This window comes from Lepidothrix coronata, unplaced genomic scaffold (assembly GCF_001604755.1).
Source record: "Lepidothrix coronata isolate B3197 unplaced genomic scaffold, Lepidothrix_coronata-1.0 Scaffold0, whole genome shotgun sequence".
Lineage (NCBI taxonomy): Eukaryota > Metazoa > Chordata > Aves > Passeriformes > Pipridae > Lepidothrix > Lepidothrix coronata.
In genome coordinates this window covers 11,985,640-12,006,137 of record NW_016690180.1, presented here as the reverse complement: position 1 = coordinate 12,006,137, position 20,498 = coordinate 11,985,640, and the positions used below count along the sequence as shown (strand labels likewise).

At 35.9% G+C, this 20,498-nt stretch overlaps 1 protein-coding gene across 1 annotated transcript in view; it reads right to left on the bottom strand.

Moving 5' to 3' along the window:
* ARAP2 (ArfGAP with RhoGAP domain, ankyrin repeat and PH domain 2) overlaps positions 1-20,498 on the bottom strand; it is a 121,332-nt gene that overhangs the window by 29,299 nt on the left and 71,535 nt on the right. The window contains exons 21-26 of the mRNA XM_017805844.1: positions 15,207-15,370; positions 12,989-13,201; positions 10,846-10,951; positions 8,619-8,766; positions 7,840-7,908; positions 294-368 (exon numbers count right to left, since the gene is read on the bottom strand). Of these exons, the coding sequence (XP_017661333.1) occupies positions 294-368; positions 7,840-7,908; positions 8,619-8,766; positions 10,846-10,951; positions 12,989-13,201; positions 15,207-15,370 (775 nt within the window). The remainder of the gene's footprint in view (positions 1-293; positions 369-7,839; positions 7,909-8,618; positions 8,767-10,845; positions 10,952-12,988; positions 13,202-15,206; positions 15,371-20,498) is intronic.

Sequence of the window (20,498 nt, the reverse complement as noted above, 5' to 3'; positions counted from 1 at the left end):
CTTGTTAATGTTCTTGTGTGTTGCACCCATAGAGTTGCAACAATTTATACCACTGTGAAATAAAAGGACGTCTACCCTTTAAAACTGTATCATAATATTTTCCTTAAAAATGCAAAAATGCATAACAATCAGTCTTTACATAATTTAGGCAACATAGCAAGGTCTAAAATAGTGATAAACATAAATGCACACTTTCTTGTGCAATTATATAAAAAAGATGCATTAAAATAAATTGATACACTTCATGAGAAAGTGCCTTCCAAAAAATCACTGTATCATTTTCATACACTAACCCTGATGATAATACTACAGTCTGGTTCCTTTCTTTCCACGTAAACTTCAATAAGCAAATCTCCAGCCTGGGAAACCTAAAACAAAATAATTAAAAAGAAAATTAGACTGTCTTAAAAGCTTTAGAAATATTCTTTTAAATAGGGAAAGTACAATTATTATCTAGTAGATGTGCTAGAACCTAATGAAGTCAAACTCTTTTTCCACCCACTTATCTACAACAGTAATACAAATGTTGACTATAATGGGAAATCCTGCACTATATTCACTTTTATTTGAAGAGTGTAAGGAAAAAAATACCTCTTCACAGGTTCAGGAGGAAAATCCTAACCCTGACTAAATCCAACAGAACTACATCAAACAAAATGAGCACACTTTACAAATATACATTCAAGTAAGAACAGGAAAACTAAGGGAGACATGAAGTAAGTGGAAATTTTAGATTTATATTTAAGACTTCAAAGTCTAAGACATAAGTGTACCTTAGTATCTTAAACTGACAGAACCATAACTCTTATTTAGAGGTTATTCAAGCTCGCTTCAGAACCAAAACAGATGATTACAATTTAAAACCATGAAAAAAGGACTGTAACCCTAAATTGACTTAGTTATGAATGAGAGGAAAAATTAAAAATAACAGAATATTTCAGCCATATACCCATGTGTACATATTCAGAAAATCTAAATTCATTACTACAAATACTACATTTATGATTCTTAATCACAATGAAAACTTGTCATTTCGTAATTAAAGAAGGAATCAAAACAAATGTTCTTGATATAAACCTCTGTCAAATTTGTTGTAGAGATATCTAAACTATATGTACAATGCTAATGTGGAATAATAAGATAAAGCAAAATGTATGACATAATTGTACCCTTTAATTAATAAGCCAATATAAAGAATTAAAAATCAAATTAACACTAAGAATAACAATTTGTGTTTTTATTTTGAGAAAAGTATTGATAGTGATGCTATATATCTATATATTACTACAAAGAGAGGAAGAGGTTAAAAAAAGTATAGAGAAACATACATATATATAACAAGTCAAGCTTTGTGATACATTTTGACTAATTTACAGAAGCTAAAGCTACATTTTTATAGAAAAATAAATGGCAGTGCTGAATTTTAAATGAGATTAACATTCTGAAAAACAGTAGCTTCTAAGTTAGTTTAGCCTCTGAGAATAGAAAACTAATGGAAACATTTGTGATGAAAAACATTACAAAACTACTTTGAAGAAAGCTGCTTAATTATAGTGGCACAGACTCAGAAAAGCTCATTTAGTTGTAAAATTTGCTTTTCAGATGATATTACAGAAAAAGGTTGGAAATAAGAATGAAGCTGACACATGATTTCCACTGGGCTCATGTACACAACCGTATGGAGGGAAAATGTGATGTAAATTACAGCAACAGCTGGCATAAGTATATGGTGGACAGAGAATAAAGAGTGGCTAATGAAGTGCCACCTGGAACAGAACTTCAGTGACATTTCAGACGTGAACTTCCAGTCCTTCAGCAGAAATTCGATACAGTTTTTCTTCTCTGAACACTCTGCATCACCAGAGATAATACTACTGTGGCAACCTGTATATTTCAATGTAATAAATATACACATCACTGATTTTTCCACAAAAATGCACACATTTTGAATGCAATAATGTCAGATTATCAGTTGTTAAATGTAAAGAATTCTTACAATTCTTAATTGTAGCTGCTTGAGGCCTAAGTTGCCAAATACCCATTATGCTTACATGATTACAATGATGCTGTTATGTCACTCGGTTGCATCATGTCATCAGTTTTATCAGTAATTGGAAACCTGCAGAAAATTGCTGCGGCAAACTGATGAGACTGGTTGAGCAAGAATATGTGCTGAGGCACCCTATCTCAAGCCACCTGGCTTGAGTACAACTTAACAACTGCACAGTGTCTGAGGTGAAGCAGAGGCCTCACAGCCCAATGCCTCAGTGAAGCACAGATGAGCACCCACACCTCTGTATGGAGATGTTAGCCTCACTCCCCTTTAACCATGCATAGCTGGATAAACTTGGTCCTTTAAGGAAGAGATGTGTGGTTTTAACATGCTGCAGGCAAAGGTCAGATGGCCTTTACTGCTGCCTCAGCTGTGTGGAGGACGAAGTGATGGTGAAATGTCATGGTTCTCTTCTGCCTTTGATTCAACCACGGGTCTTAGCCTGACCAAAGGTAACCAAAACCTTCATTATGTCTTATTTACATATGAAAAAATACACCCACCAATATGAAAATGAGAAAGTGGCTGCCCCGACATCCATGACGGCAGCAACAGGTAACCAGTTATATTTTACTATAGTCCCATGTCCACTTCTAAAAATACAAATTTGATATCTGGAATCCTCTGTTTTAGAGGACAAGATCACAACCCCTCTTCAGGGACGAGTCAACGAGTTTGCTCCTCTCTCCTCCCCAAAGCAGGGATGCCCCTTTGGTAAGATCTGTGCCTCCAACTATTTTAGAGCATACCTGTGTGGCTCTAAGCTTAAATAATGGTAAAGTTAAGTTTAGCGCAAAGTTGAATTTGTTAATTTACCTTAAATTGCTAACTTAGCTTAGTTAGTCAGTTGCTAGCTTTAGTATATTTAGTGCTGATGCAGTAAGTGCATTTAACAGCAATTTTAAACCTGTATTTCTGTTGCTTCAGTAAACCACAAAATTCATGAATCTGTAATCATGAAAGTTCCAAGCCTGGTAAAATGTAAAGTGTATCCATCCCTAAAATCTAGTCTTCTGAAATTATGATTAATATGCACTATATACTCATGACAGAAGTTATAATTGTAAAATATAACAATGATGAAGGTCAATCTTTTTCAAAAGCAGTTCATGCTAGTCCAGGTCTGACTCTAACATATTCCCTCAGCAAAACCTACTGACAACACCATGCATATTTAGAGAAATGTAGAATTCTTCTAGAGAAACAGTTATACATAAAATCTCTAAACAACCTTCTAACCATATAGCAGAATCAGTGGGCTTCAGGCAGTGAAAACTTTGAAATAATATGAAGCACTTCCTTCTGCACTGAAGAGGTACTAGGCATTAGACATCAATGCATTTCATATGTGCATATGAAGTTTCAGGAAAATGTGTTTTTAAATGAAACACTAGTTACATTAATCGTCTGCTACAAAAAAACCCAAAAAAACCCAAAAACCATAAAATCAAAACCAAACCAAACAAAAAACAAAACCAACTAAACAAAACAAACCCAAACAAAAAACAAAACAAAAACCAAACTGAAACAAACAAACAAACAAAAAAAAAACAGAAAATGTTCCACAGTTTAATTCAGAGGGAAAAAATGTTCATAGTCACAATCAAATTGCCACAAATGACAGTCAGGCTCTTGAGGACTCCATTCCTTAGTTATTATTTCAAGGGTAGCAGGTTGACATAACAGAAAGAACGCAGTCCTAATCCTTAAAAGCAGTTCAAACTTCAATTTATTAACCAATAAAACGTAGAAATTTTGTTCCAATGTCCATCACTTGTTTAGAAAGCTAACAAGAAAAATGCCATTATCTTTGGGGCAAGTGCTCCCAAACGACTTACAGTCTTCCCAGGTCATATTTGCTATCTAGTGGCTCTTTTCCTAGGGGATGCCATACAGCAGAGATACCAATGATTCGATAAGGTCCAAAAATATTTTCTAACTCAAACTCAGCATTTTATGATTTCTTCAAATACAGTATTAATTAAGAATAATTAATTAAATCCAGCAACTCAATTACTATTTTTCTCATAATAGGTTGTGAAAACATGTACTGAATATTATGAATTCTATGTATTTTCCAAGTAGAAATCAGGAATCACTCCAGATACACAATTTTAAAATACCCCAGTGCGAGGGGGGGCATTGTATGTAGCAGAAGGGTTAGAATGTACGGACCTCACCGTTGGCAACAGCACAAGTTGAGAACCTCTGGGTAAGAATCAAGGTACAAACAAATAATGCAGATATCCCACATAGAAGTCTACTATAGACTGGCCAGGATGATGTCACCAACAAATTTTTCTATGAGGAACTAAGGGACACTTCCAAGTCAACTGCCCTTGTCCTTATGGGGGAATTCAACTTGCCAGAAATTAACTGGGAGGATCACATATCTGGTACAACAAGGACCAGAACATTCCTAAAAACCCAGATGACAACTTTATTGAATAGGTCCATTAAGTGTCCTAAGGTCCGTAAGGGAGTAAACTTGGAAAGATGCCCTCCTTGATCCAAAAGAGTGGATCTAATGAGTGACATGGAGATTGGAGACTGTCTTGGCCACAGTAATCATGAAGTGATTGAGTTTAAAATCTCTGCTGACAGGAGGAAAAGGGCCAGCAAAATTTCACTGTGGACATGAGGAGAGAAGACTTCAGGTTGGTCAGGGAACTAGTAAGTAATGTCCCATGGGAAAATGTTTTCATAGGTGCAAAAAAAATGCTGGTCACTTTTTAAACATCACGTTCTAAGGCCACGGGAACAGGCAATTTCTAAATGTCAAAAGTTGAGCAGACGAGGCAGAAGGCTAGCTTGGCTGACCAGGGATCTTCTCTAAGAAATAAGACAAAGAGGAAGGTGTACACCCAGTGGAAGCAAGGTGAAGTGATGTGGGAAGAATTCAGAGATGCTGCTTGCCACTGCAGGGAAAAAATTCGTGTGGCCAAAGTTGAAGCTGCCCAGAAATGTGGGGGACAATAAAAAGAGTTTTTTCAAATATATTAATGGAAAAAAAGGCAGCGTAGAAATAAAATCAGGATGAGGATGGTCACCTCAAAAGCAGGGACAGAGACAATGCAGAGGTGTTTAACACATTCTTTGCCTCTGTCTTCAACACGGATGATGGACCAAGGGGGTCTCAGTGCCCTGAGCTGGAGGACCATAACTGCGAGAATGATCAACTCCCAGTCAAACCTGAAATTGTGTGGGATCTGCTGCTCCAACTTTTGGATCCAATTTTTGGATCCCCAAAAATCTATGGGGTCTGATGGGATTCACCCAAGAATTCTCAAAGAGCTGGCTGATGTCATCACAAAACCTCTCTTGATTTTTAAGTGATCCTCCAGAGAGGATTCCCAAGCTGACTGGAAGCTGGCAAACATTGTCCTGATTTTCAAGAAGGGCAAGGAGGACCCTGGAAACTACAGGCCTGTTAGTCTCACTTCAGCGCCTGGTAAAACCATGGTAAAGATTATTCTGGGAAGTGCTGAAAAACACCTGAAAGACAATGCAGTCATCAGTCACAACCAGCACAGCTTCCCTCAGACAAAGTAATGCTTGTTGAACATGAATTCCTTCTATGACAGGGTAACCCACCCAGTTGATTCAGGAAAGCCAGTAGATGCGATCATTTTGGACTTCAGCAAAGCTTTTGATACTGTCTCTCACAGTATCCTTCTGGACAACATGTTCAACATACAGCTGAATAACCATGGGTTATTCAGCTGGGAATAACCAAAGGGTGAGTAACTGGCTCACAGGTCTGGCACAAAGAATTATAGTGAATGAAGTGACATCAGGCTGGATCCAGTCACTAGTGGGATTCTGCAGGGCTCCATCCTCGGCCCAGTTCTCTTTAACATATTCATTAACAATCTGGACGCAGGACTTGAAGGAATACTAAGTAAGTTTGTCAACAACACTAAATTGGGAGGAGCTGTTGACACCCTCAAGGGCAGAGAGGCACTGCAGAGAGACCTCAACTTATTAGAGATGCACAATCGCCAACAATATAAGGCTCAATAAGGAAAAGTGCTGGATTCTGCACCTGGGATGGGGCACTCCTGTTTGTTTGTATAGACTAGGGAACAAGAGACTGGAGAGCAGTGCTGTGAAAAGGGACCTGGGAATCCTGGTTGATGGCAAGTCCAATAAGAGTCAGCAGTGCCTTGGCAGCCAGGAGGGCCAATTGTATCCTGGGGGGCATCAGGCAAAGCATCGCCAGCCAGTCGAGAGAGGGGATTGTCCTGCTCTGCTGTGCTCTGGTGAGGCCTCACCTTGAATATTGTGTGCAGTTTTGGGTACCACAATATAAAAAAGACATTCAGCTATTAGAGAGTGTTCAAAGGAGGGCCACAAGGATGGTGAAGGAACTGAGAAGACTGAAGGGAAGCAGCTGAGGTCACTTGGTTTGTTCAGCCTAAAAAAGAGGAGACTGAGGGGAGACCTCATCGCAGTCTACAACTTCCTCATGAAGGGAAGTGGAGGGGCAGGTATCAATCTCTTCACTCGCATGACCAATGACAGGACTTGAGGAAATGGCATGAAGCTGAGTCAAGGCAGGTTTAGGTTGTATATCAGGAAAATGTTTTTCACTCACAGGGGGGTGGAGTGCTGGAACAGGCTCCCCCAGAAAGTGGTCATAGCACCAAGCCTGAAAGAGTTCAAGAAGTGTTTCGACAATGCTCTCAGGCACATGGTGTGACTCTTGGGGTCTCCTGTGCAAGGCCAGGAGCTGGAATCCATGATCTGGATGGGTCCCTTCGAACTCAGTATATTCTATAATTCTAGGATTCTATCATATAAAATCTGGGGGATTTTTTGGCTATCTTTTTATGTGGCTATTTATTGGCAGATACTTCCATTCTGCAAGACAGACATTAGAAATAAATTTCAAATCATTTCTCAGTAACTTGGTCACTCCCCACCAGACAAAGCAGGAAACAGACATTCTAATACGCACACTGACAGAAAGTCATTATGGTAAGAGGGCTTCATGCCACTACAACCCAGACAATAAGGGAATATGATAAAAGAACGATTCCAGATAGCAATTCGCAGAACATGCAATTTCAACATGTATTTCCAAGACCCTGTCTTCTTAATTATGGCTTACAAGGTACCATGAAACTATTGCTGGAAGCAGGAAGGTAGCCAAGAGAAAAAGCATTACAGATTTTCTCTGTTAGTTTTCTATCCTTTTCTACAACCTTATAAACTCCAAAATCACTGAAACCTTCTCCTCCACTACTTTAGATTTCTGTAAAAGCTTTTAAGCTCCCTACATCTCATTTTACCTCTCTTAGTTCATCCACCTTGGTGTTACAAAGCTTAGTGATTTAAACTCAAAGTGATGGTGTAACTCTAATAAAGACAGACCATATATACCCAAAGCTCATGAAATAATAAAAGCTAATACACATTTTAAGGTATTTAATATGCATGTTTAAATTAAAAAAAAATAGAGAGGACATCACTCTTGCACTTGCAAATGTTGACTATTTCCTTCTAATACAATTTATGAAGCATAGTAAAAGCATGTAAGTTAACCTGTAAGCTTGGGCCAGAACATAATTCCACAAGATGCTTTACACAGAACTGTTTTACTTTATCAGCTTATGCCTCCTCTTTCATTTCAGTTTATGTCCCTCACCTCTGTAGTTAACAACACTGATCACGACACAAACTTACAAATTTACTTTTAGAAATCTAGGTATAAAAAAACCCTGTAAACAACAAAGTGGTCTTTGTTGAAATTATTCTCACACCAATTGATATTTGCCACTTACCTGAGTGTCTTTCCACTTGGTAATAAAGCTGTTCTCTATATCCATTTGTTTGACCTGGTCTTCATTTATCTGTTTAAAATGAATAGTTCTTGATCAATAAATAATAAATATTGTAACAATTACCAATACTGTCAATCATGTTCTTATAGAAGCAGCTATGCAAAATATTCTATCAGTCAGAAACAGCTCTTCATTGATGATACTCACTATTATAAACTTGATGAAATAAATTTTAAAACAGAGAGGAATCCATGAAAAACTGCCAAACAATGTTAGAGTGGCACAGTAAACTCTACACCAAAATGCCTAATAGGAAATGCTGTGAGTAGTATCTTTTCTATCCCATTGAACTTAAGACTCTTTCTAGAACAAAGGAAAAAAACACATTGCAATTACAGCTCAGAGACTAAGAACACAAAATCCTTCCATGCTTCAGTTCTCATCAGGCTCATAAAACTTTATTAAAAGTATTATTTTAAATAGTCATAATCATAAAATTATCTTAAATTTAATACCCTGTTGATGGCAAGAAGAATGTTCACCATTTTGGAAAACAGTAGCTCACAGCATCCCATAAATAGTTTTTCCTGCACAGATTAAGCTAGCTGGGAAATAAAATTTAAAGCAGGCCAAGAACAATATCCACTGAATTAAGAGTTCAAAAACCCTGCAAATCCTCAGATCATTTAACTAATAGCAAGATCATTTTAAAGAAGTTTCTATATTTTAGCATCTCTAACAACTGAGCAATTAGGATACTTTTACATAAAGATACCTACATGAAAAAGTTGCACGTAATTTTTAATTAGATCTTCAATTACATTGACTTCTTCACTAGTTTGGCCTTTAGTTTGAAATAAGCATGAGGAAAACACCATGGCTAAATTGTGAGGGTTCATATGATTAATTTCAGAACACTTCTGCACCCTGTTGAAAGAAAAATAAACATAGTTAGAAGGTTTCATTGTTCCTTTAATTGTCTGAGGCAGCTTACAGAATACGAAGTTCATTTCAAAAAGAATAACTCCCTTAAATGAAATGAAAACATGTACTATTACTTATTTATTTTATATTTCCCTATATTCTTTATCTTTCATTACAGAAATGAAAACTTTCTAACTGCATTCCAAGTGATACAAAAATTATTTAGAGTTAAAAAGAATAAAACCAGAATAGAATAGTTGAGTTGGAGGGCACCTACAACGATCATCTAGTCCAAACTGCTTGATCACTTAAGGGCTGACCAAAAGTTAAGCATGTTGCTTAGGCCACTGTCCAAACGCCTCTTAAACACTGAGAGAGCTGGGGCATCAACCATCCCTCTAAGAAGGCTGTTACAGTGTTTGGCCACTCCCTCAGTAAAGAAATGTCTCCCAGGGACAAGTCTGAACCTCTCTGGATGTAGCTTTGAACCATTTCCATGCACATTATTACTGGATATGAGGGAGAAGAGACCAGCACTTCCCTCTCCACTTCACCTTCTCAGGAAGAAGTACAGGGCAATGAGGTCACCCCTCAGCCTCCTTTTTTCCGAAATAGACAAGCCCAAAGTCCTCACGCAATCCCCATAGGCCATTCCTTCCAGCCCTTTCACCAGCTTTGTTGCCTTCCCTTGGATACATTCAAAGAACTGAACATCCTTAAATTGCAGACCACAGAACTGCACACAGTACTCAGGTGAGGCCACACCAATGCTAAATACAGTTTCACTGTAATATGCAAAGAAGTAGATCCTACAAATGTATCATCTAAGATCAAACAAAATGTGGAAAGAAATTAGTTCCTTAGTTCCTACACTTATGGTAAAGTGTTCATATCAGTTCTGTTGTTTATATAATGTCTCCTCTTTTAGAGGCAAACACTTTAAAGTACAGCAGAATTTTGGCTGTTATATGTGGGAAACCGAACAGGTGTTCAGCCTGGAAAGCCAGAGGCAGCTGCCCAGCAAGAGGCCTCAGAGATAACGATGGGTGACTGTGACAAAGAGGACCAAAGAATAAAATCTCTCTTTTAGTGATGCAGTTAGACTGTTTTTATTAATAATCAACATCGAAGAAAAACTGAAACTGTGTCAGAATAGGTTTCAGGCATCGGCAGTTATCCACATGAATTCAAACTACTTGCAGAACATATGCAACAGCATACTAATATCTCCAAACTGTTTATGCTTAGAAATACCCTTAAACACAATACATACTATAATCTTTTTCCTAATAATGGTGTCAATTAATTTCATAGTAATATAAATAGTTTTTAAATGACATCTGCTATGTACCTAGCTATGTAACTTATTTTTTAACATAATATTCTGTGAAGAGAATTTTCTACACATTCTCTACCCACTACAATTAACCAGAAATATAATTTGACTTGTTCAATAGATCATATAATACACTATAGACCAGTAATATTAACCATGACACCATAGAACCACCCAATCACATACATTTTTATATATTTTCTGCCCCTTATTTGATCTTGGAAGAAGACATGACCTTTGGTGCTTAAACAAGTTTGTATTTTGGATATTCTCTACCACTACCTACCTTGTAAAATGAAGCACTGATGAAAACCAGAAAGGGTAGGTAATTCTCAAAGTTATTATGTGCAAAAAGATTGCAGAGAAGAACATTTTCACTGAAAAAAATCTTTTAATTTCAAGAACGATTTGCAACAATCCTCTGGAAGACTAGCTGACTGGAGTGAAATGAGATTGTATTAAGAAGCTACATCAAAAATTATCCTACTTGGACACATACACTGGCAGCCCTCTCTCCCTGGAAGGCTGTTCTAATCCATTGATTTTTATAGATACCCACTGCCAAAATTACAACCAAAGAAAAAACACATTATCAATTAAAGGGATTTAAATGTAATTAATTGTCGCAACTAGGTAAGCTTTTGTGATTACTGGTTAATGAAACAAGCCACATTCCATATATGGTAGAGTTATACTAAGAACACATTACAAGAATTTCTCTACTACAATGCATCGTTTGCAATGACCTGTAAAGATGTTCAATTAAAGCAGCCAAAGTTGCTCTGTTGACTGGTGGAAGCGAATGAATAAAAGCTCCATACTTCCTCACACGTTCCTTTTCATTCTGTGTATCTGCCAGAAAATAATAATCATTGAGCATTAATAACAATGCACACCAAAACCCAACAGCAGTTCTCATTAACAATAACAACATCATCCAGTCCTTTAAAATTACTATTTACCCAACCAACTTCTACTTCATAAAGGCAGCGCCGACAATCTACTATTAAAAAACTCTATTATTGTACACCTGTTCAGGGAAACAGCAACAAAGAGTGACAGTTCTATATTCAAGCACCATTTGCTACAGTTTAAGACTAAATCCCAGCATAGCAATTGCTTTTCCTCTCAAAGCATATTTAATCTGTAGCTTGTGCATGTGAGTGGAGCTGTGTATGCACAAGGGCAAACATACTTCTAAGAGCTCCCAGAAATGAGAAAGGAAAAGACCTTTTCATATTTTAAATTTTTACTGGAAAAGTGTCTCAAGGCCCTAAGTAGTTTGAAGACCAAGTATACAAGACTGATAAGAGGAGAGCAAAGGGGAAGGGCTGGTGAACAAGTTATACAAAGTTACACATAGCTGAACAGTGGCATGGCCAATGACAGGAATTCCAGCCTTGGGAATGACAGCATCTGAGACACAGCCATAGCTCTCAAGTCTGTCTCCCTGTACTGCGTAGAGCATACTCCTCCTCGGGACACAAGCAAAGTTAATCTCTTCCATCACATCTCTTCCATTAAAAGAAAAAATAAACTAACAACAAAACAACATTTTAAAAGTCTTCTACTCTATCTTCCTAAGTCTTTTAGTCTTCCCACAAGTACTTTCAGTATCACTTAACTATAACAGCACAGGATTCTCTGCTGTAAAGCTGAAGCAGAATTTTAGCCCCATGTGCATATCAGGAAGTGGAATCACTATAACATCATTAACAAAAAAGTTATCTTAAATCTAAACTACCACAGATTTTTCTGATTTCTGATGAGAAGAATCTTGTGGTAAGTGAATAAATTCTTAATAGTCTTTCCTCTAGTTTGCTCAAATTGAGGTTAAAGGTCAAAATGTGTAATACTTATAATACTTGAATTTCCTGAACTTCTAGTGGTTCATAATAAAGCAATCGCCATATGTTTGAACTTAAACAAAATCAGATAGGAATATGCCTTTTTTTAAAGATAAAACTCACCACACAGTAAATACATGTTTCCTGTGCATTCATGTAGAAATTAATGTTCTATCTTAGCTTTTCCTATGCATCTCATTGCTATGCATCAACTGCGATTTTATAGCACAGCCTCACAGTGAAACCATTTGTTTCTTGCACTTTGTAAATACTACAATACAGAAACAAATAGAACTGCAGCTATTTTGAAAGAACATTATAAAAATTATCACAATTTATGTAATGAATAACTGATTAATCTATTAGTAATCTCATAGTTCTGCTTCTAACCACACAGAGACACACGTCATGTTTTAAATACATCATAATCTCCAGTAACAGGAAGCCAGTTATATTTTCTTTCAAATTAAGTTTAACATTTCTAAGGAAAAAAACCCCAAATAACATTTACCAAGTTTACATTGTTAATATACGTAAATTTGTCTGAATGTTCATAAAAAATATAGGAAAAATTTAGGCAGCAAGACTGTCATTTAACTCTCAAGCAGATGATAGCATTTTGCCATTTTTAACTACATATGGTCAAAAGACAGAGTACATGCTTTTCTCCTACTCTAACATGTCTCTATTTCTTGAATTCTACCTTAAATGCTTCTATAACATGTAAATCATCACTTTTTACTTTGTCTGATTCAACTCTGACATAGGATAATATTGGTCTACTGTTTACAAAGTACTGTCAGGTAAACATTGCTATTTGTTATTATTATTTTGTTTCTCTTAAAGGCAATAAAATTTTCTCTGATTGCCATAAGTCTGTTGCAGCCATGCTCTAAATATTTTTTTTCCTCACTACAATTATAGGGCCAATTATCAAATAGCATAGTTGACACAGGGCAAGTACCTAACAATCCCCCTGAAATCTGATATTGAAATTGTACATACAACCTTTTTTTGTATTGAGTGTTGTTGAATACATTACCTAATGCAGAGATCCAGAATGGATAAAGTTCTTTAGTGAGAAGTGCATCATCTATTTGAGAAAGAAAACTTTTCAATACATCAGTCACATCTTCAAGCTGATGTTTTCCTGCTCTTAGCTTAACACTCCTTGCATCTTTTTTGAAGCTTTCCAGTAGTTCAGCCACATTGGAAGAGTCACCACTCTTAAGGTAGATCTGCTTACTACCTAAACCTAAGGTACAGAAATACAGGGTAGAAAAATAAGTGAATGTAAAATCAAGTATTCTTTTAAAAATTCCAAACACCATTATATGAAAAGCATATGTGGGTGCCAAACACACTGTACTTCCTACCAAAATCACTCTGACCTTTTGCACATACTTACTTCATCAGTAAAAACACTACCAAGTCTGCTTACACCCAACTAGATCTCTTTGCAAAAATACACATTATAATATTAAGCAAGCCTGAGATCACAATTTCAGGAGTACTTTAGAGGAAATTCAAATCCCCAAATATCCTCAGGACTTCCTAAAACAGTACTTTCAAAAGGCACAGTAAAGAAAAGAAATTTTGATAATTGGTATTGTATTACAAATAAAACACAGCTGCTTTCATGAGCAAAACTCCCATTATTTTATTACCCTATTGATGAACTCAGTTTAGGACTCAAAGTATCATTGCATTCATCCAACCTAAAACATTTTATTCTTTAAAGCCTCAAGCTTAGTAGAAAGTATTCCTTTTTTCTGATTTTTCTCACATTCTGGAAGACATCAGGCAGCCACTATACTTGCATTTAACAACTTAAACCACGGAAGTCAACTTCAAAGAAAATTTATAGTCTAAAACAAAGTCAAGACTACCTTCAATCATTGCATATGAGAGTAGTCAAAACTTTTGAATTTTAAACCTCGTGTAAGTTTTTCACAGATGTGCAGTCCTATTTCTCTTTGTAGAGGTGGTTCCGCATTCACATTTCTTGAAAGAGACTGGTACTTTACATAAAACCCTGCTTTTCTTATGTACCTGCCAAATTAAGTGCTCTGTCAAAACCTATGAAATCATGTCTTACGTTCTCAGAATTCACCTTTCTTGTAATGCCCACATGCACTTCCATTCAATATTGCCTTTGTGTTGTTACTGTCAGGAACAGCTATGGAACCTGATTGCATCTGTCTTCTGTGGACTACAACTAAAGACAAAACCTCTACAACAGTGACAAAAAAAAAGATGTATATATGCAAGTAATGCATACAAATAATTCCTTCAGCTTTCAAATGAGCAGTTTAACAACCAGTAATACTGATCCTGAAAAAAACTATTTTTAATAAAGATCTGACTTATTTAAGACATTAGGAAATTGAATTTTAATTTAGAATATAGAAGTTGTTCTATATGGCAGACATAATTACCCTGTTTTAAAAACATGTCAGTGCATGAAATGGTGTAAACCATACTTGGAATAATTCCTATTACTAATGATTACAAAATAATTTAACAAAAACATTTTTCTTAGTTTTAGGCAATAGTTGTAACCCCTATACAACTATTTACCATAATGCAGTGTTGCCATATTCAGAGGCTATTTAGTTAAACTTCAACCACTCAAATATAAATTAGGGGCTCTCACACTGACAGAAGTATTTATCCCAAAGACAGATTGGTACAGGGTTGATATGTACTAAGCATTTCAAAAGAAAAATGATGAATTTGCAGTAGTAAAAGGACACAAACATCATCTGTGTATGACCTAATGCTATGGAAAATAATGCTGGCAAAATTCACTTAAACAAATGGTTACTGACTATACATTCTTAGGCTGAAGAAACACTGAAAACTCAGCAGCCTAAGACTGAACCAACTCCATGGTTAATACTAGTTTCCCAGAAGATGTGTGGACCAGTTCAGACCATGCTTTTCCTGGTTCACAGAGCTTATTTTCAGGGCTGAGATGTCTGCATTGGACCTCAAGGCTGAGTTACATAAGGCGAAGAAGGTAATATTTAAAATATAAAGGTGTTTATAAAGGGAACCTACCAAGTTGTATTTCCTCAAATTGCATGTTCTCAGATGTGTGGCAGTGTACTTAACCATCACATCAAAGAGCAGCAAGGCTAACGAGGGGCATGATTTTACTTTAAGTAATAAATTAACTCATTCAATGAGATCTGATACTGGGGGGGCTTAGGTAATATACAAATGATCTTAGGTTGAATAAAATCCACTATACTTACCATACTGTGTAACAAATGCTATACAGCTGTTCACTATAATAGGAACATCGTTTTTGCTGAGCTGCTGATCTTGTAATGCATTACCATCTGTACCTGCTGCTTTTTCAATTGCAGTATACCAGACCATGAAATCCAGCTTTGTATGGCCATGGATGTATAGCGTTCTGAAAAGTATAAAAATATTTTGAATTTGGGAAAGAAATAAAAAAAAAAAATATGTTATTGTACTACAGCAATAAAACAGATGTCCAGTGGAAAAAAAAAAAGAAACACTTGGAGTAAGACATCAAGGTACCTTCCATCACATAAAGCTGTGATGGTGGTCTATTGTTACAGCTTTTTTTTTTTCCCAACTACATTCATACTAGCACTGCCACGATAAAGAAGATCCACAAACACTGTCACAAGCCTTTGAAAGAACCTGCCAACATTTTAATTACTCTTCTTCAGTCTTGCTCCTACACTCTGCATTCGTATGTCCAAGCCACAGCTTTCAATATCATAAAAGCTTTCCTTCTTTTCTATTCACACCCCTACACACCACACATACCCACCATTCCTCTTGTTCTGTAGGGTAGCTGAGACATACTGAATTTCCCTCCTACACAAGTATCAAAACAATCACGCTCAGGATACCACAGAGCTAAGGAACATGTATGGAAAAGGTAAGAGTTGAGGCAGAATAAGTTAGTGCAACACTTTACCTGTCTATCTCAAAGCATAACCCTGTTCTGACTTTATTATTTAAACATGCTCTAGTAAACTCTGTTCCACTCTGACAGAAAGAGAAAATACTAAAATGGAAAAGTTTAAGAGTGTATGTTCATCTATATGCATGTATGTAATAAACAACTTCTTAAAGTGTTAAAATGGCAAGCAAACTTTTCTACATACATGCTCTTAGTCTTCCATGAAAGAAATGTCAGGGATCAGTTTTCTCTAATGACAATTTATTTGCTAATGAAAAGAGTTAAAATGTTCTACTAAACTTCTATGAAAACACTTCCATCAAAAAAAATAGAAAATATAGAAGAAAAATAGAAGAAAATAGAAGAAAAAATAGAAACAAACATTCATTTTGATTATTTCATTTAGAAAAGAAAAAACCCAAGTATTTTATATAAAGAGGGAATACCTGATTTCTTTTTTTTTTTTTAATTTAGCATCTTTCAATTTTGTTTTTATAAATGTTTCCATTCTAGCATTCCTATCTTGGTAGGAAGTGAGGATGCAGTCAATGTATTACATGCACAGACCCAGGATTCACCATATAGGCTGAGCCATTAGTCATTCAACAGCATAGTAGATGACACTAAAATATTTCACCTTACTGAAGCTCCTTTTTAAGAAGTCTTTACTTCATGACTGCCAAAGTCATATTAACCATATTAACTACACTCCTGGGTAGTAGAAACAAGTCTCTCTCTTCCACTAAGAAAAAAAAACAATACATTGCATAAAGCTGCCATATTTTTGCACAAAAACGAGTGTGCTTAATTCAATATTTTCAACCTTTTTCTTAAGACCTGTCAGAACAGGTAGTTCTCAATCAACGACTTCCAAAGAACACATCACCCTAACTGCTGCCATACATTTAAGGAAAGTAAAAAGTTTGAACTGAGCAGAAAAAAGTTTGACAGTGTATGAGACTCTACTCCTTTAGTATTATTATTTACAGATCAGAAGAGGTTAGGACTATAATTTATAAATGATTTATGGTGCTTCCCAACACAAGAGATGCACACATATATGCATATTACAGTGTTTTTATTTTCCCTGCAGAAAACCAGAATTCATATTACGGTATTATGCAAAAGGATAAATGGAAGTCTCAACAGATAATTTTTTGTTATTTAAAGCGTTATGATATATACAGGAAGCAATATAGTCTAAAGTGAAAATATTATTACTGCTAAACAAGAAAAGGGCAACTCTGCTGCATATCAATCAATTGGTACCATAGGAGGAGAGAGAAAATACAATATTGAACTTCAAAAGTCATATAAACTTATCAGTATTTTTCACAGAGATACTAAAGTCTAAATCATGTGCCTGTCAATCAACTGTTGTGATACATGAATTACCTAAACTATGAGAAAAAACTACCTTGTATTTTATGGATCTTTCCATCTTCCTCTCAATGTATCACATTAGAAAAAACATATCAGAACTATCAAGATGATGTTCTCTAAATTTTCTAAAATTCTAAAATTGCAGAAGCTGTTAAATTCAAATTACAAAGGAAGAGGTTATAAAAAAGAAAATGTGGTATTTGTTTAAGTAGCAGTCCCATAGGACCAACACAGTCAGGAAACAGAAGTTGCCAGTAAGAAACAGAAACGTGAAAAATCTTGCTGCTATCAACCTGGATGTTGATAGAAGGCAACTAATTATTTTTCAAATAATTAACTTTGCCCAGTCAAAAAATCTCCAGAGTGGTCACATAAAAAAGTCAGATAAATCTGAGATGCAATTTCACTACAGAAGTGAATACGGCAGAAAAGGAAATGAAACCAGTGCCAGACACAGTTCAGAACTCAGTCAATTTCCTGTGGAAGTGGCTTAGAAAGCTCATCTCAAACCTCAATAATTTCTGGCTGAGAGAGAGCACATGTAGGATAAATTTAAATCATAAAAACATACAACAATTTACAAATAAGAAGTTTAAATAATTCCTTCTAACTTTAATCCTTTCAGACAAACTTAACAACGTTAAATTTATTTTTTTCCTAATTCGAAATGATTTGTTGATCTCCATGAACCTTGAAGGAATGAAAAGGATGATGAAGGAATGAAGAGGAAATAACTACCAGCAGCTGAGCAGAACTTTCCTCAAAGCACAGTAGAAGTCTCCTATAGAACTTCATGAAGCAATAGAGACACCTTTGCAGATCTGGCTTCTTTTTCATGTCAATTCACCATCTCTTTCACACAGTTTTCAGACAGCGGTAACAACAAATACAAGCATTTCTCACTGAACTAATTGTTATTATCAAAATATAAACTTATATTAAATCCAAGGTTTAAGACTAAGCATTAACACTGGCTGAAATGTAGTGATATCCCATGAGGCACAAAACTGAGGAATTTAATAGGCTTATAGAAATAATCATGTTTGAAACAATTTGTATTGCAACATTTATGAAGATCTATCATGCAGACTACCAAATATTTTGCACAGACTCTGAACTGAAATGCATTCCTTCAATATAAATTCAGTGCCTTCTATAGTATGTTTACATATATGCTACTTTTCCAGTTCAAAAAATTTATAAAGAGTACACACTTCATAACAAATATTTAGCAATAGTGATTACAAGGTGAATAATGGCAGTTTTTGCTATGTTTGTGAAGCACATAAAATCCGTACCCAAGAAATTAATAATTTAAGTACTCGATCAAACAAGAAGGCCTGCCAAGGTAGATTTCTGCCTTAGTGAATTCAGAGAATTGAATTGGCACAAATTAGTGCAGCAGTCCACAATCACCTAGTCTCAACATTAAGGAAGCTACTGTTACCTGTTCAACTTTATTGCTGACTACCAGCACATCCTTCTGCACCAGCAGTCAGACAAACAACATACGTGACCACACTTCATCCACAACAGTGCAAGGCTTATCTTTAGCCCATCTTGCAAAGTCCACTAGCTTTAGCTATGTCTGTATGCTTTGCTGCACAACTCTGCAATGGGAAAGCAGTGGTAGCAAGTGATTTTGGGTAAGGTTTGTGGGGAGGAAGAGTGAGAAATCAACATTAGCACAATTTAGTGCCCTCTGGCAATTTTCAAGTGATTCTGATAATTTACCTATCTGAAAACAGAGGTACAAAGAAGATACACATCACTATGAAATTATATTAGAAAATCAAATTGCAGCTAAAGCATGGAAATTCCACTAATAATTACTGTTACATGCAAAGAAGGTCAGCAATATTCCTTTGAAGGATATTGAGCTTACATCCAGCACATCATACTGGAAGCACTGGAAGCACTGGAAGCACAAGTCTTTCCATCCAAGTCTTCTGTTTAGATTAATCCTGGATTTTAGAATTTTGTGCCCATAGTTGCATTTTATGAGAAAAATTACTGCTATCATCAAAGGGTTAAGAAAGCATTGTAATTCATGAACCATCACCATAAAGAAATTGTGCAAGTATATAGGGAAGGTTTATTTTTCATAATAAGAAAGAGCTAACTACAAGAGAAGCATAACAGGGGGAACAAAAGCACCATCTGGATTACAGTATGGTCTGAAAACATTCACTGACACCTAAGAGAGAACTTAAATTATTACAGAAAAAAATAGGAAATAATTGAAACTGAATTGTCTGCACAACTGTTTTCCTTAAAGTGTAGCATTAGATTTTACATTAAATTCTATATATAGAACATATATTTTAAAACTACTGTGTACAGCTGTTTTCAGACAGCTTTCCTCTCTTCAGTGTACAAATCTGTCTGTTGTCCTCTGTCAAAGTACACAGGAGTAGCTGTTTCACCGATCTAGTATGCAAATTCTGTTGGGATGGCAACAGGAGACCAATCACTTCAGGCATTTTAAAAATATGGAGGAGAGATCAAGGAAAAAAAATCCAAACTGAATATGGAGCAAATGAGAGGACAACTCTATGTGACTAAGGCAAGCATCACACACAGAAATCTGGAAAATGGTTTGCCACTTCTAGCAAAACGTCAAGCAGCATTTCAACTATGAAAGTAGAACGCAAGAAGAGACAAATGATCATCTGATTATGGCATAAAACAGTGATGTACGAAGCCAAGATTTCCAGCTGAGTTTGAGACAGTTCTAACAGCCCAGACAATATGCTCCAGTAGAGACCAGAGTGCAATAAAATACCAATAAGTGCCATAAAAGAGTGTGTGTTCCTTTATAATTTACTTTAGCAAAGATACCCAAACATAAACATTAACTGATCTGAAATAAAATAATGTAGGGTTAGAAGTGGTCTAGAACTATCATGAAAATTTAGCAAGTACATTGATCTTCAAAAAAGACAACAATCTTAAAAAGTGAAGCAGTGTTGTGGTTTTGAAAATATCTTAGTGTGGCTGAGCCTCTCATGATATGCTACTACTTGGCAATGTATATTATGATTACCACTTCTTATTTCTGAGCTGGTAGTCTTTATTAGCTGAACATGTCAGATAGAGAATAAATGGACAGCAGGGTGCCAAGTAGAAAACAGGGCAAAGGAAGAGGGGGGAAAAAAAGAAGGGGTAGGAGTGGATCATATTCATGTCTAAGACAGTTCAGAAAAATCTCACATGCCTT